General features: G+C 44.1%; 2 protein-coding genes across 3 annotated transcripts in view; both read left to right on the plus strand.

Moving 5' to 3' along the window:
- Positions 1 to 16,737, plus strand: part of tmem253 (transmembrane protein 253) — a 224,515-nt gene that overhangs the window by 22,576 nt on the left and 185,202 nt on the right. The gene's annotated exons all lie outside the window — the stretch shown is intronic.
- LOC110521325 (RNA polymerase II elongation factor ELL2) overlaps positions 1 to 16,737 on the plus strand; it is a 53,874-nt gene that overhangs the window by 7,263 nt on the left and 29,874 nt on the right. For both annotated transcript variants that reach the window (XM_021598821.3, XM_021598812.3), the window contains 2 exons: positions 465 to 512; positions 12,870 to 12,997. In XM_021598821.3, the coding sequence (XP_021454496.2) occupies positions 465 to 512; positions 12,870 to 12,997 (176 nt within the window). The remainder of the gene's footprint in view (positions 1 to 464; positions 513 to 12,869; positions 12,998 to 16,737) is intronic.

Below are 16,737 nucleotides of genomic sequence, written 5' to 3' on the forward strand. Positions count from 1 at the left end.
ATCTGTGGACCTGGCCGTATAGAACCACGATACTGGTGGGGGGCCACGGATATGAGCACTCACAAAGCCTTAAGAGCACATTTTATTATTGAATTAACAGTTAAGAAGTTGTACGCTGGCCATTGGGGCAAATAAGCGATAGGAAACTCTAATTATTGTGATAGTTGGCTAATGGGTATAATTTTCCCCACTGGTCTAATTGAACTAAGTAGTACTGTTGTAATACATTGTTAGCTTGATGAATAAAGGGTGATTGCTTTGTGAGAAATTGACAGTGTTGAGCGTGCAATTGCAGAAAAGGTATTTGCTAGCATATCTTGACCAGATATGAAATAACAATATTTCCTTTTCAATATTTTAAATGCTACCTGATGTGTTTTAGGATCAATTGTATTTTACCTGCAATGCTTGTGTCTGTTATATTAAATGATAACCACTTTCTCCATTTCTCTCCTCCTTCCCAGGGATCCTTACCAAATCAGCCAGCAGTTTGCTTCAAGGGGAGCCAGGGGGTAAGATGAATGTGTTTTTGCACCTCCTTTCTAAAGCTTTAGAAATGAAATGCTTTAATTAGTTCTGATTTGCCGTACAGGCAGCACTCGCAACCGCTCTGCCGCTGCATTTTTCACCAGATCCAAAACCAATGGCTTGAAACAGGAGGGCAGTTCAGCTGCATGCATGTGCATCCACTGACTAAACCCTGAAGGCCTGCCTGATTTAGATGGTGCATATTGTGAGGATCTTGTTCTATTCTTCTGCTGGTGGTTATTGTTGCCTTACAGGGATATACAGTAGAATGGAGCAGTTCTCATATTTGTCGTTATAAATACATTAAAAGCTTGACTGCCTCACAAAGAGACTATCAGTGTTTAATGTGGCCTCCCTTTGCATTTGTGGCGTGTGAGTTAAGGTTTATGTTTCAGACAGCTCTTTTTCCATGTTAGATTTAGAACCGGATTTAATTGGTCCTGCCACAGCAATGTTTATACAGTCTTTATTTACACAAGTACAGTACTGCCAGTCATTCTGAAAACTGGAAGCATATAGCTGGTATTCTCACAGTATTCCAGGACCATGTTTGTGATTTTTATCTGGCTACGGGGGGGAAAAGGTAATATTGCAAATGCATAAATACTGCAATGCAGGTTTGTTTGAATGTGGCTCTGTGTCATATTATCCTTGATGCTGAGTGTAGTCAGACCTAGTACATCACCTACAGAAACACTTGGCAGTGAAATGGAGAAGACATTCCTGTGAAACTGCAGTAAAGAAAGATGCCTGTGTCCAACCAGATTAGCCGGGGCACTAGAGCAGCCTCCCCAGCGCTGCCTACTGCACATTTACCACACAATCAGCCCTGTCTAAAAGGAGCTGCTCTAATCCCTGCAAGAGCCGATTGCATTGACGAAAGTGACTTCGCTCTGTACACAAACGCTGGCCTGTGCGCTCACACGGGCCCTAAGAGCGGGTACACCATACCCTCAGGCTGCTAGCCAGGTTACTGGGTCAGGCTGGCAACTGGAAAGGCTTTGTTTGGAGAGGGGGAGGAGGTTGGGGAGTTGGTGAACCCCAGGGAGCCCCATGTCTCCACGCCTGTTGTCTCTGTGTAGACATGAAAGAGCTGAGATGAGGAAAGGGGGATGCTATGGCAGCCGTGGAGTTGTTCTCCCTCTGTCTGCACTGTTCTTTATGGCGCTTCATCAGAAAATAATAAAGTATTCTGACACAGAATGTAGCTTAGGTAAAAACAAACCTATCTAAGGCATATGCAAACCAGCGAGTGTAATTGAACATATGCAAAACACACGAGATTAATACGGATAGGGAACGTCAGTCGTTCTGTTTAGTGTGTAATTGAAGTGTGCTTTAATCACTGAATAGGATTTTGTGATTATATATTTGTTGGCACATTACATATTCAAATTGCTTTGGCGGAATTCAAGTATAGGCTCCCTCCCCCTCTGACAGCGCCCCCCTGCGCAGGCCGATTGGGCATTAATGAGCTATCTGCAGCCGTTGGAGGGAGAGCAGATTAAGCTGTTACTGTTGGGGGGGGATGCTGGTAACCTGGCAGACTGGGGGAGTACACCAGACAGAGGGGGACCAGTGGGCTCTAAGGTGCCTTACAACAGTACAGTAAAGTGTCCTTGCCCATCTTATCTAGAGCAACATATTAGAAAAACCTACTAGCCTAGAGGAAGAGTGGGTGAAGAGAGGGGTGATTCTTGTGACAGGTGGCAGTGTCCTATTAGATGTGCCCTACCAGTTCAAACAATTCCTGCTCTTGTCTCAGGGCTTGCAAGCTCATGTCACATTTCCATTTCCAGTGCCAGTAAGCCAAGGGAATTCCCATAACCACTCTGCTGGCCTCTCTCCAACACCTTTGGTGTTAGGAGTTAGTCCCCAGATCAAGCAATGCCATGCTGTGGTTGACGCACAGATTTCCTCTGGCTATGTGGCCAACTATGTATCACCTGGTGATGTGTAGTCACTCATGCTTGACAAGTGCCCACATTGTGTCCCCCCCCCCCCCAATGATAAGGTTGGAACCATTTGCTCATAACAACTAGCTATCCTTGTCATATTCAGAATGTTATTGAAGGAAAGAAAATTGAAAAGCTTGATCAGTAATGAGATTTCAGTTGCAGTGGTTAAAGAAATAACAACCTTGTCATGTAAGCTAACAAATTAAAAGTGGAGCGGGTGACGCAACTGTAAAGAAATAAACGTGAAGACGAGAGGGTTATGTGAAATTCTTTTCCCATTTCACAAAAGCTCTCAGTCTAAAAGGAATTCAGGTCTGGATTACTTTGAAATCGGCACTTGGGATCTAGGAACTTATTCAGTTTGGGTTCTCATGGTCTGGAATTTCACATCCTAGTGCTTATTTTCCTGTAGTGCTGGCAAAGCAGTCTTTTAGCTGGCATGTTTTATGTCTGCTTAGTAGAAATGGAATCCTTTATTAGCTCTTAGCTCTCTTTGGTCTCCAATTATAGGACACGTGGTGATTTGTATTTTTTTTTACTGCGTTTTCACAGCATTGGACATATTATCCATCTCTCATGTCGAGTGCATGTACACAAATGAACAGTGTGTGATTTTCAAGTTGTTTTTCCACACCTAAGGTAGCGGCTGTCTTTATTAGCAAGAGTTCTGTCCAATGAGCTGTTGCAGTATTTGTGCCATATGGTGACAATTCATTCATTGTAGGGATATTGCAATTTGTGAGATTGGATAGTGTTGATTTTTGGATTAGGTTGGCACACTATTTCCTCATGGCTCTGTTGTGCGGGGATAGAATTCTATCACATAATCCTGCAGTGTGATCACTTTCCTGTTTGCCTCCAGAAATCTTCTTGCAAATGATGAGATTCCTGTTTTGCTTCCCACTCAGTTTCCCAAATAAGAACTAGAGAAAGGATCTGGGTTAAGCATTGTTTTGCTGATACAGTATGCCCTCAAAATGGGATCTCTGCTCTTGCCAGAAATGCCATAATACAGTGTTACAGCCACAGTTTTTTAAAAACGTGTGCTCTCTATAATCTGTCTGGGCTATATATTGCAGAGCAGTCTCTTTCTGTGTTGTTTCACATTGATGGTGATCTCATCCCCCTCCAGATATGGGGAATACCTTGCATATAAGAGTTGATATACATAGCTGCTGGGCAGACCATCCAGATATTATCGAACTGAAGACTGGCTGGTGCTTAGAGGAGGAGAGTAGAGGAAGGGAGCATTCTTCCCAGAGATCTTCTCATGACGACTGTGTGTGAAGGATCAGCTAGCTGCCCCCTCCCATCTGCCCCCCAGATTATTGTGCCGTTTCACCCCGTGCCTTGGCTTGGGAGACATCTACCCCCACCCAGAGCGCTCCGCCTCCCTTTCTCACTGCAAATGAGCTCTTGTTCTGTGTGTGTGTGCACGCCCGTCAGTCAGTATTTTTTTTCCCCGAACACTAATTAGAATAACAATAAGAGGAATGCGGTTAGAGCAAGGTCCTTTCCCAGTGGCTCAGCCAGAGGTTGGGGGAGTCGTCCCACGTGTGCCTGAAAGGGCACACGCCGCTCTATTCATCCAGATGTGTCAGGCAAAAAGCCCTGCGTGTCTGAGGCCCACTGTTTTGACTGGCAAAGCTGTTGGCCCCATTTTGGGATCACATATCGGAGGGACAAGCCGCATGAGACATCTCCCAGTCCAGGGAAGGCTGGCCCTCTTTCTTTAGCAAGCTCCTCTGATATTGCGATTGCTAATGTAGCTCCGAAGTAGTCATTTGATGATGATATTATCCAAGTTATCGCACAACAAGGGCTTTTAGCGAGCATATTTTAGCTCGTTTTTGTGTAGCAATTAAACACGTAACTTAACACTGATATGGAACTGAAGGTAAAGAGTTTTGATTGTTTGGCGCATTGAACTGAGACCGTTGATTCCCAGCAGCACTGATCTGTCTGGCCTGGCACAGCCTCAGTGTGTAGTATCCTCACCAGGATGACTATCGGTTCCAGGAGGTTGTTGTAGCTCTGCTCACATACAGTATTAGGTCAACCATTTTGTTTATTAGCACAGGTCAAAAATCTATTAGAAAGACTGATTGAAACACCCCCAATTGTTTATACTTGTACAGTCTTAGTGTTCTCCTTACATTCCAATAACAGTGTTAGGAATATCCCAAAAAGCATGCACACCTTTTGGCCGACGTATCAAAATGCGTAGGGAATATGTCGTTTGGAGAGTGTTTGCACACTAGCAAGACGTCGCCGAGACATCAGAATAGAATGCCTGGCCGACATATAATCGATGTAGAATTTAGGATGTAGTCATTCTGTGAGACATCTTGCCAATTTAGCAAATGCTTACTACATCTAACTGGGATCATGATGGATATTTAAATGATATCACAAGAATAGGCTAGACCAATGAGATCCTGTTGGATCTAATCCCATTCATGGAAGATGCCTCACCATTCTGTAAACCAGTAAGGACTGACCCAGAAGTTACCTTTTTGGTGGGTAATAACATCACTGAAAGCACTAGTGCTACAAAACGTCCATCAGCGAGAGTCAAAAGCAGTATGTGATGTAAGAAAGAGCAATCCTCTGTTCCTCCAATCTTTCTGTTGGTCTCGTTGGTTGTTCGGCTATCTGCAATGGTTGCTTTTCCTGAACTCTTCCCACATCCATTATTTTTCCGCCGTTTAAAAATGCAGCACAACAGGATACATGCAACGCTGCCCCGGTAAACAAACATGGTTAGGGAAGTGGAATGGTCAAAGGGCAGGGTTTGTCTGCAGTGTGTAGTTTGTTCTTTTAGGGCTCAAATCACTAGAGTACTACAGACGGAGCTATTGTTTAACCTAAAGAAGAATAACAACCTAAGATAATCTTTACCACATTGACAGTGGGAGATATACTTTGTGTGCAAAGAGGACTTTGGTGTATACTGAGGTTTCACTGTATGTTTTGTGTGTGTTTGGGCATGTGTTGGTTTATGAGTGTTTGTTTGTCATGCACAAGGCAAGGCTTATCTGCTCACACTGGGTTTCCACGTCACCGCTCGGTGCATGTTTTCCATTTTGTCTTGTTTCTCTGAGGCTCTGCGTAAATTAATCAGATTTGGATGTACTTTCCCATGTTACAATCTGGGAATTGTTAAAGGATTACCGACTGTTTGGAATCTAGGTCCGGCAAAGGGCGTATTTGGATCATTCTCAAAGTTGGTCATGATCACTGTAATTAAACAATTGATTAAAACACGACATCACATATCACATATGGGCCCCTCCACCCCCAAGCCTTATGGTTAGACATGGGCCTAGAGAATCCTCAAACACTGTAACTATAGTAACCAGTGGAAAAGTGTCTGTATGTAATGTTGAAATGGGCTGTCTATGAAGCCTGCCATCAGTGTTCTCCACCCCCCTATCTGTGTATCCACTCAGACAGGAACACTGCTGGGAGGAGAGGGGATGTTGAGGGGAGGGGGTGAGTTGGTGACCCATGTGTTTGCTGAGGTTGACAGATTAGCCCAGCCTCTCTTGGAGAAGGCAAATTTAGCTTGGCATAAGAGCCAATACCTTGGGGGATGTTGTCGCCACAACAATTGCCCACCCCCTACTCCCCTCACAACCCCCTTCAGACCCCCACTCCTCCTCTCTGTGGATCTTCAGTCTTTCTCTACCAACCCCCTCAACGGTCAGTCTGACTTGAAGCACAGGAACAAAAAGCCAGCCTCACTAAAAGCCTGGTTTTAAAGGAGAGGTGATCTCATGCATTGTATTCACAATCTGAGTCACCACAGAGTCATTGATCATACGGCAAACAGTGGGAGGATTGTGGAGAGTAGGAATTAATATGAATATTCCCTGAGGCATCGCCTGCCTGTGTTGCCTTCTATAGTTGTCTGCATGTGTCACTGGAATTATGCCTTCCTTTTTAAATGCCACTTGTAAGCTTTCTTTTCCTTTTTGACCAATACCTCTGTGTGGAGCCTCCAGAGGAAAAACGTTGCCTTTCTTTGTGAATGTCTTATCAGTGTTTCCCCATAGTACACATGGATCCAGCGTGTGCGTATGGCTGTTTGCGAAGAGATGCAGAGAGGGAATGCTGTTCGCACCAGCTCTTACCCATTCCCCTCCTCCCAGACTAGTTTTCTCTGTTCTGTTTGTCCCTTTGCTGGGATGCTTTAGTGTTGACCACATTCCAGAGGGAGAGGAAAGCGGGGACTGTGGAGTGCTATCCCTCATGCACGAGCTGAGCGGGGAGCCACACCGTGACAGTGCTGTCCCCCTCTCCCACCCGCCCGCCAACCACACGTCCATGCTGTTCATGAATAATCCAGGCGGGCCGACGGGCCATTGCACTCAGCTGTGTGGGGGAAGATGCAAGAACAAAAGACAGGCAGCTCACAGCAGCAGCCATGACTGAGCAGACTGGGATGAGAGGACAATGGCCAGCAGTGTCAGTACAGACCGAGGCAGACTGGGATGAGAAGACAATGGCCAGCAGTGTCAGTACAGACCGAGGCAGACTGGGATGAGAGGACAATGGCCAGCAGTGTCAGTACAGACCGAGGCAGACTGGGATGAGAGGACAATGGCAAGCAGTGTCAGTGCAGACTGGGATGAGAGGACAATGGCCAGCAGTGTCAGTACAGACCGAGGCAGACTGAGATGAGAGGACAATGGCCAGCAGTGTCAGTACAGACCGAGGCAGACTGGGATGAGAGGACAATGGCCAGCAGTGTCAGTACAGACCGAGGCAGACTGGGATGAGAGGACAATGGCCAGCAGTGTCAGTACAGACCGAGGCAGACTGGGATGAGAGGACAATGGCCAGCAGTGTCAGTACAGACCGAGGCAGACTGGGATGAGACGACAATGGCCAGCAGTGTCAGTGCAGGCTGGGATGAGAGGACAATGGCCAGCAGTGTCAGTACAGACCGAGGCAGACTGGGATGAGAAGACAATGGCCAGCAGTGTCAGTACAGACCGAGGCAGACTGGGAGGAGAGGACAATGGCCAGCAGTGTCAGTACAGACCGAGGCAGACTGGGATGAGAGGACAATGGCCAGCAGTGTCAGTACAGACCGAGGCAGACTGGGATGAGAGGACAATGGCAAGCAGTGTCAGTGCAGACTGGGATGAGAGGACAATGGCCAGCAGTGTCAGTACAGACCGAGGCAGACTGGGATGAGAGGACAATGGCCAGCAGTGTCAGTACAGACCGAGGCAGACTGGGATGAGAGGACAATGGCCAGCAGTGTCAGTACAGACCGAGGCAGGAGGCACAGTCTATAGTAAATCACGTTTGTATATCTAGGCGCTTGCTCTCATCACTGTGCTGCCATGCTAAATAGAGCTGGGATCTCTGCCTGTCCGCTTACATCTACAGACCCAAGAAGAAGAAAAAACATCACCAAAAAAAGACTTCATCTTTCCTAGCAGATGTGTGGTTAGCTGTAGGAAACAAATCTCTTTACCAGAATCCTTTCCTCATCTGCCACCAAACGTAAGGCAGGAGAAGAGCATTATTAAACGTGATTTAAAGGTGATAAATACTAAATGGTGTAAGGGGGAATTTTTCATGGACACCAGTGAGGGTGCCATTGGTCCTGCTCTAACGGCAGAACCCACGCCAAGTTGTTCCGTTCCCGTCCAGCTCATACCTTACAACAGCCTGAAAGTATTTGACATCTCCAAACACACAGAGCCATCCGGCCCCGGCTGTGTGCAGGCTGCAGCAGATGTGCCTGGGCCTGGGCCACAGAGGGGGCTATTGTATCTGCCCTGGCACCCTGTAGAGAGGCTCTTCTGACAAGGTGCTGAGGATTGTCGATCTAATGCCATTTGGCAAGGACGACACTAACTGTCCGACTGCCAAGTTCAGCTCACAGGATGGACACTACTGGGCAAATCTGACTGACCTACCACTTTCCTGATGGTACACTGTAGCACAGTGACTTCCATTTGTTGTGCTGGGGAGTTTTTAGAATCATTTGCATATGTTATCCATTCTCCCCAAAAATGGAACTTGTCTTGTCATGAGATATTGAACAATGATTTGAACAATATACATTTGGTGTAATATGGCATAGCTTACTATATATTTGAAATGTCCCTTTAGGAATGGGCAGATAAAATATCGTAAGAGTACAGACCCGAAGGGTGAAGCTTAATTCCCGCAGTTAGGGAAACTAATCACTATTTAGTATTCACATGTTGGCCTAGTAAGTTAGTTGGAGGCATTGACAGCTGATGTTGAGTTGTGGCATACGGCCTCAGCTGCAGCGTAGCTTAGGAGATGTTTGACCTTAGTCCTTCCATGTGACTTGCGGAAGTGTGGGACTCCCCTGGCTTAATCAGGGATGTAAAGGGCAGCTTCATGGTACAGCCGCCCTGCCCTGTGTCGTCAGTTCTATGGAAATACACACCTCTGTTATTCACACTGATATTAGACTTACCTGTCAATGTGGGTTGTGGTTCTGGAACAGATTGGGATGAGGGGAAAAGTCCTGGTAGATTTTCGTCAGTTTGGAAATGGGAGCCCACAAATAATTGAATGACATTCTAAAAATTATAAATATTTCAACAGCATTTTTGTGATGCACATTTTTATAGATTATACTTTCTTTTTTTTGTACGCACACAAAAGCCTAAAAAATGTAGGCCTAAGGTTTTGTTTTCTGTTTCTTTTGAGTGTTTGTTTGAAAACCCTCTAGCATGAACAACTGTCCTGGGAAATGTAATCTGAAGATGAGAGAGAAAAAAAGTTGCAGGTAGCAAGTCAAGGATGGCCCCTGTGTGCTCAGACAGAGCTTTTAACTGGAATGCGTCATTTTGGGGGCCCTTAATCTTCACATAAGGGATTGTATGGGCTAAAAGGAACCAGGAGAAGCTCCCCCATGAGCCAGGGAGCATAGAGCTGGGAACTAATGACATATGGTTATGAAGGTGGAAGCTGTGGATAAAACGGGGTCAACTTCAGAATGGACTGACCTGAGTAAAAGTGATTAGAATTAGAATATGTGTGCACGGTGGCAGGGATGGGGAGGAGAGGGTGATTCTAACGCTTGGCTGGAGGGAGGGAGGGAGGGAGGAGGAGGGGGGGGGGGGGGGGGGGGGGCTTGCTGCTTGCCTCGAACCAAAGGCGCACAGTGACTGAGGGGGATGTGGTGGTATGGGGTTCTGAGGGGGGGGTGATTGCAGAGCTAAGACTGTAAATCCTGAGCGGTGCTCTCGCCTGGGGGCAGTCAAGCTGTTTATCAGCATCTCCATTTGAAAGAAATCATTCTCCATTGCAGTGCTATCTGCCTTGACCTACTTCTGGAGCGCCTCTATGACTTGTTGCTTGGCGTTTTGGTCAAGACCGCTACCACTTTCGACAGCGTCTTGAGGTAATAGGTCCTGAAGGCATGGCTCTTCTGTTGCTCCTATTTACTTTGATGCTTTTTTTGGATGATGACAGTTAATTAGTGGAAACCTGAAGCAGACATTAGTGGAATCCTGCCCCACCACTTCATCTGAAGGGCTGGACAGATATAGGTCAACATAACTAATAGTCAGTTTGATATCAAAAGTGTCCATGGCTTTGTGGGCTGCCTTGTGCTTTGTGTTGCGATGGTTGGCTTGTGTGTTGGGTGCTATTAAGAGCACTGAGGGTGATGGGGGGGAGAGTGCAAAGCTCGCTGTGGAGTTCAGTGGAAGAAGGGGGGGGGGGGGGGGTTGAAAGAGAAGCTGTTTATTGGCTACACGCTACAGAAACCGCTTTTGGCTGTACTGCATGACTGGGCATTTGTGACAGCTATAGTCCTGCCTGCCACATCTGCCCCAGGCACTGTGCATTCTACCAGTCAGCCTGGAATCAATCACTTTCCACAGTTAAGCTAAAGAGGCTGTTTCAAGGCCGACTGACTGTCCTCTGTTTGTCTTAGTGCTCATAATAAAAGGGAAATATTACATGGACCCCTTTTTGTGTTAGCCATCTCACCCTAGTCTGAGACCACTAGGGAAGTGAAAGTTACTTATTTTCAGATGATTTGGAAACAATTCCTAATTTCTGAGGACTGTATGGCGTCAGTCAGTCAGTGATCATGCTGGGTCAAAAGAAGTGAATCATTCTGTGGACCATCTATTGCTCTGTCCCTTTCATTTTGTCCTCTGAATCTAGGGCACAGGCTCAGCATCAACAAAACGGTCCATTTCAGCTGGAATGAAAGGGCAGTCGGCACCCAGTGTGTTCAAGTACACGGCAATACCTGTTAGTTAATGACTTCCAGTGATTTAATTGGCCATTCTGTGAAAGTAGGTTTTTAGGCCATTTCATTAGCTGGTTTAGGGCCCCATAGCTCCCTGTGGGTCTGTTTGATTCCAGGGGAGCTCTGGACAGTACAGTAGAATACTGTCACCTAGGTAGCGAGACACAAGTCCCTATGTTTAAGGGCAGGATATCAGCCTCACTGTTCCAACAGCTGACTAGAGGTTGCCACTTTGGGACATAGGAGGTCCCACGTGGCCTGGGTTATTGGCTTAACCAGTGGCTTATTTAGGTCAGTTTTATGGCTGGAATAGCGGAGGGTCAAGCTCATTCTCATATCAATACAGGTAGCCTAGTGGTTAGAGCGTTGCTGGATCGTATCCCGAGCTGACAAGTTCAAAATCTGTCGTTCTGCCCCTGAACAAGGCAGTTAACACCCTGTTCTCCGGTAAGCTGTCATTGTAAATAAGATTTTGTTTGTAACTGACTTGCCTCGTTAAATTAAAATGTATGTACAGTATCTGTATATATATACACACGCATACGTGTGTGTGTGTGACTTTGGTCCACTAACAAATACACTTCTAGATTACCTTTACTCTAATCACCTTCTGGGGAGATACTACTTTTTTTTAAAGTACTCAATACATAACTGTGTGTTGTTCCAAAGCAATAACATCAAAACAGCAATGCTGCAAGGTTGATACAAGCAGTGGTTCCCAAAGTAGGGTCTGCGGCTCGCAGAGGTACAGTAGGGCGTCCAGGCCAGAGATTTTATTTAATTAATATTGTTTTTTTAAATATCAATATTGCTAGCAGATTAAACAAATTTGGCCAAGTGGTATGTGGAAAAGTTGCAGATACAATACAATGTAATATTATTAATATACAATATACCCTTAACTTCTTATGGCTGGGGGCAGTATTGAGTAGCTTGGATGAATAAGGTGCCCAGAGTAAACTACCTGCTACTCATGCCCAGTTGCTAATATATGCATATTATTAGTAGAATTGGATAGAAAACACTGAAGTTTCTAAAACTGTTTGAATGAGTATAACATAACTCATATGGCAGGCAAAAAACCTGAGAAACAATCCAACCAGGAAGTGGGAAATCTGAGGTTTGTAGGTTTTCAACTCATTGCCTATCGAAGATAGTGGGATATTGGTCATATTGCACTTCCTAAGGCTTCCACTAGATGTCAACAGTCTTTAGAATCTTGTTTGATGCTTCTACTGTGAAGTGGGGGGGAATGACAGAGAGCCACGAGCTCAGTTTCGCACGCTCACGTGAGAGTTAGCTCTGTTCCATTACATTTCTGAAGACAAAGGAATTCTCCAGTTGAAACAAATCTTCAATAATGTTAAACATCCTAAAGATTGATTCTATACTTCGTTTGACATTTTTCTACGAACTGTAATATGAATTTTCGTCTGAACTTTCGCATGGACTTGCCCGCGTGTCGTGAGTTTGGATTGTGTACTAAACACACAAACAAAAAGGACACAGCATTCAGTTAGCAACCACAGATTAAATACTGTGTAATCGATGAGAATAGAGCCACAGCACAGATTTCAAGATGTGTGCTGATGTAGTTTGGGATTAGTTTGGAAAAGTGATATGCTATGCCTAGTTGATTTTCATATGCTTCAGATGGGGCTTCATTTGAAATCGAATTAAGCCAGAGACTGCCTGGCTGTCACCCCGAGCAGTTGACTCATACGTAATGGAAATGACCTCAGACTTCCGATTTACCCTGTTTTGCTCTCCAATTAAATGTGTAGCCTAATTGATGACTAACGTAAGGCTCATCCTTTGCGGTCCTTTATACACTAGTTACCAAAACGTTTCGGATTGTATGATACAAACCCAAGGCGTTTTATTTAGCATGTTTAGAATTCCCACAGGGACCAGCAAAAAAATAAAAGGATTGAAATGTATGTACTCAGTTCTGTAAGTCGCTCTGGATAAGAGCATCTGCTAAATTACTCAAATGTAGAAAATGCAAACCGAAAGCACAGCTGAATATGCTAAAACTGCTTGGTCATAAACATTTTATAACTTTACACATGATCTCCTCAGTGATCTAATGCGCTCTCTGTTTCCCCTTACAACAGTATATCAAGATCCCCGCCCCATCCCCAGAGGCCCCAGATGCACTCCGGGTCTTCTCCTTCTACCTGTCCAGTGATAGCAAAGACAAACCTCAGGCCAGCGTTGACTGCATCCACCAGCATGTCTCAGGGTAAGCCCACTCTACTGTTTTCAGTCAACCACAGATGGAATTCAGTCATTTCACAGTAGAGCTGGGCCGATAAACCAAACATTCTCGACACCGACCATACAGATCACTTATTGTAGACATTTTGCATTTTGTAGACACTGCTCTCTCTCTTGCTCTATCTCTCATTGCTAACGCAAGTAACCCTTGTCTTCATGTGACTGACCGCTAGAAACCAATGACACCTTATCCCAGACTGTTATTCTTACCATGTATAGTTCAGTCTTATTTTTGAACTACTCATAAACTCTAACCTTTTTGAGTTAAGCAGTATTTGTTGAGGTCTTGTTTTTCCTTTGAGTTACTGTAAGCACCTATTTAGCGTGCTGTGTTGCTGAAGTTTGACTGCTGGTGTATTAGTATTTTATTAGGATCCCCATTAGCTGTTGCTGAAGCAGCAGCTACTATCCCTGGGGTCCACACAAAACATAAAACATGACATGGTACAGAACATAAATAGACAAGAGCAGCTCAAGGACATAACTACATACATTTTTAAATGGGAAAAATAGACAAAGTCCTGTACTTACACAACAGAGTCCTTGCAAACATAGTCACATCCTTGGATTTATTCACATTTTATTGTTACAAAGCAGGATTAAAAGCTACTTAATAGTTGTTTTTTTTGTCAACAATCTACTCAAAATAAAAATGACATGACTAAAATATAGCTGTTGCATAAGTATTCAGCCCATATGTTCAGGCATGTCTAAATTAGTTTAGGAGTAGCATTTGTCTTAAAAAATGACATAAGTTACACGGACTGACTGTGTGAAATAATAGGGGTTGACATCATTTTTTTAATGACTAAACCTCTGTCCCCCCCCCCCCCCATACATACAGTCAGTCAAGTGAATTCCATGCACAGATTCAACTACAAAGCCTCATAAAGAAGGGCAGCGATTGGTAGATGGGTAACAATAACAAATCAGACATTGAATATCTCTTTTAAGCATAATCAAGCTAATAATTATGCTGTGGATTGTGTATTAAACCACCCAGACACATCAAAGACACAGTTGTCCTTCTAAACTGAGCTGCAGGACAGGAATGAAACTGCTGAGGGATGTCACCATGAGGCCATTGGTGATTTAAAAACAGAGTTCAATGGCTGTGATGGGAGAAAACTGTGGATGGATCAACAACATTGTAGTGACTCCACAATAATGACTCAAATTACATAGTGAAAAGAAGAATACACATATATACAAAATAAATAGAAAACCTGCATCTTGTTTGCAACAAGGCTCTAAAGTAATACTGCAGAAGAACACTACAAAGGAATACACTTTATGGGTGCAAATGAGGACCGAGCCACGCCCCCATTCTCATCGACGGAGCAGGTTGAGAGCTTCAAGTTCCTCGGTGTCCACATCACCAACAAACTAACATGGTCCAAGCACACCAAGACAGTCGTGACGAGAGCACGACAAAGCCTATTCCCCATCAGGAGACTGAAAAGATTTGGCATGGGTCCTCCGATCCTGAAAGTTCTACAGCTGCACCATCGAGAGTTACTGCCTGGTATGGCAACTACTCGGCCTCCAACCTCAAGGCACTACAGAGGGTTGTGCATACTGCCCAGTACATCACTGGGGCCAAGCTTCCTGGCATCCAGGACCTCTATACCAGGCGGTGTCAGAGGAAGGCCCTAAAAATTGTCAGATTACAGCCACCCAAGTCATAGACTGTTCTCTCTGCCTCCGCACGACAAGTGGTACCGATGCACAAAGTCTGGTACCAACAGGACCTTAAACAGCTTCTACCCCCAAGCCATAAGACTATTAAATAGCTGACCAAATAGTCACCCAAACTATCTGCATTGACCCTTTTTGCACTAACTCTTGACTCATTGCTACTGTTTTATCTATCCTGTTGCCTAGTCACTTTACCCCAACCTATATCTACCTCAATTGCCTTGTAACCCTGCACATCGACTCGGTACTGGTACCCCCTGTATATAGGACAGTTATTGTTACTCATTGTTTATTTATTTGTCTATTTTTCTCTGCATTGTTGGGAGGGCTCTAAGTAAGCATTTCATTGTTGGTCTACACCTGTTCTTTAAGAAGCATGTGACCAATAAAATGCGATTTGATTCTGAAAGTAACACACACTGTTTGACAACGTAACCGTTGTAATATTACCCATTTTGAAAAAGTAAAAGTAATCTGAGTACGTAATGCATTACTTTTGTAACATGTTACCCGCAACATTGCACAGGTTGCGGGTAATGGTGAGATCAGAGAATGGTGAGATCAGTGTTTGTGGTCATATGGGGGTCAAAGGTAGCTCTGTGCTGCTCTGTTAGCACTAGAGGTCGACCGACTATGATTTTTCAATACCGGTAACGATTATTGGCGGACCAAAAAAAGCCGATACCGATTAATTGGACAATTTCAAAATAATAATTAATTATTTGTAGTTGTAATAATGACAATTACAACAATACTGAATGAACACTAACTTCAAATAAATAATGAAACATGTTCAATTTAGTTTAAATAATGCAAAAACAAAGTGTTGGAGAAGAAAGTAAAAGTGCAATATGTGCCATGTAAAAAAGCTAACGCTTAAGTTACTTGCTCAGCACATGAGAACATATGAAAGCTGGTGGTTTCTTTTAACATGAGTCTTCAATATTCCCAGGTAAGAGGTTTTAGGTTGTAGTTTATTATAGGAATTATAGGACTATTTCTCTCTATACCATTTGTATTTCACATACCTTTTGACTATTGGATGTTTTAATAGGCACTTTAGTATTGCCAGTGTAACAGTATAGCTTCCGTCCCTCTCCTCGCTCCTACCTGGGCTCGAACCAGGAACACATCGACAACAGCCACACTCGAAGCATCGTTACCCATCGCTCCACAAAAGCCACGGCCCTAGGAGAGCAAGGGGAACAACTACTCCAAGTCTCCGAGCGAGTGACGTCACCAATTTGAAACGCTATTAGCGTGCACCCCCTAACTAGCTAGCCATTTCACATCGGTTACACTAGCCTAATCTCAGGAGTTGATAAACTTGAAGTCATAAACAGCTCAATGCTTGAAGCATTGTGAAGAGCTGCTGGCAAAACGCACGAAAGTGCTGTTTGAGTGAATGCGTACGAGCCTGCTGCTGCTTACCATCGCTCAGTCAGACTGCTCTATCAAATATCAAATCATAGACTTAATTATAACATAACACACAGAAATACGAGCCTTTGGTCATTAATATGGTCGAATTCGGAAACTATCATTTCAAAAACAAAACGTTTATTCTTTCAGTGAAATACGAAACCGTTCCATATTTTATCTGACGGGTGGCATCCATAAGTCTAAATATTCCTGTTACATGTGCACAACCTTCAATGTTCTGTCATAATTACGTAAAATTCTGGCAAATTAGTTCGCAACGAGCCAGGCGGCCCAAACTGCAGCATATACCCTGAATCTGTTGCAAGAGAAGTGACACAATTTCCCTAGTTAAAATTAATTTGTTAGCAGGCAATATTAACTAAATATGCAGGTTTAAAAATGTATAGTTGTGTATTGATTTTAAGAAAGGCATTGATGTTTATGGTTAGGTACATGTTGTAGCAACAACAGTCCTTTTTCACAAATGCGCACCGCATCAACGCAGCACACGCTAGATAAACTAGTAATATCATCAACCATGTGTAGTTAACTAGTGATTTATGATTGATTATTTTTTTATAAGAT

This window comes from Oncorhynchus mykiss, chromosome 1 (assembly GCF_057628025.1).
Source record: "Oncorhynchus mykiss isolate SJ-2025 chromosome 1, ASM5762802v1, whole genome shotgun sequence".
Taxonomy (NCBI): Eukaryota; Metazoa; Chordata; class Actinopteri; order Salmoniformes; family Salmonidae; genus Oncorhynchus; species Oncorhynchus mykiss.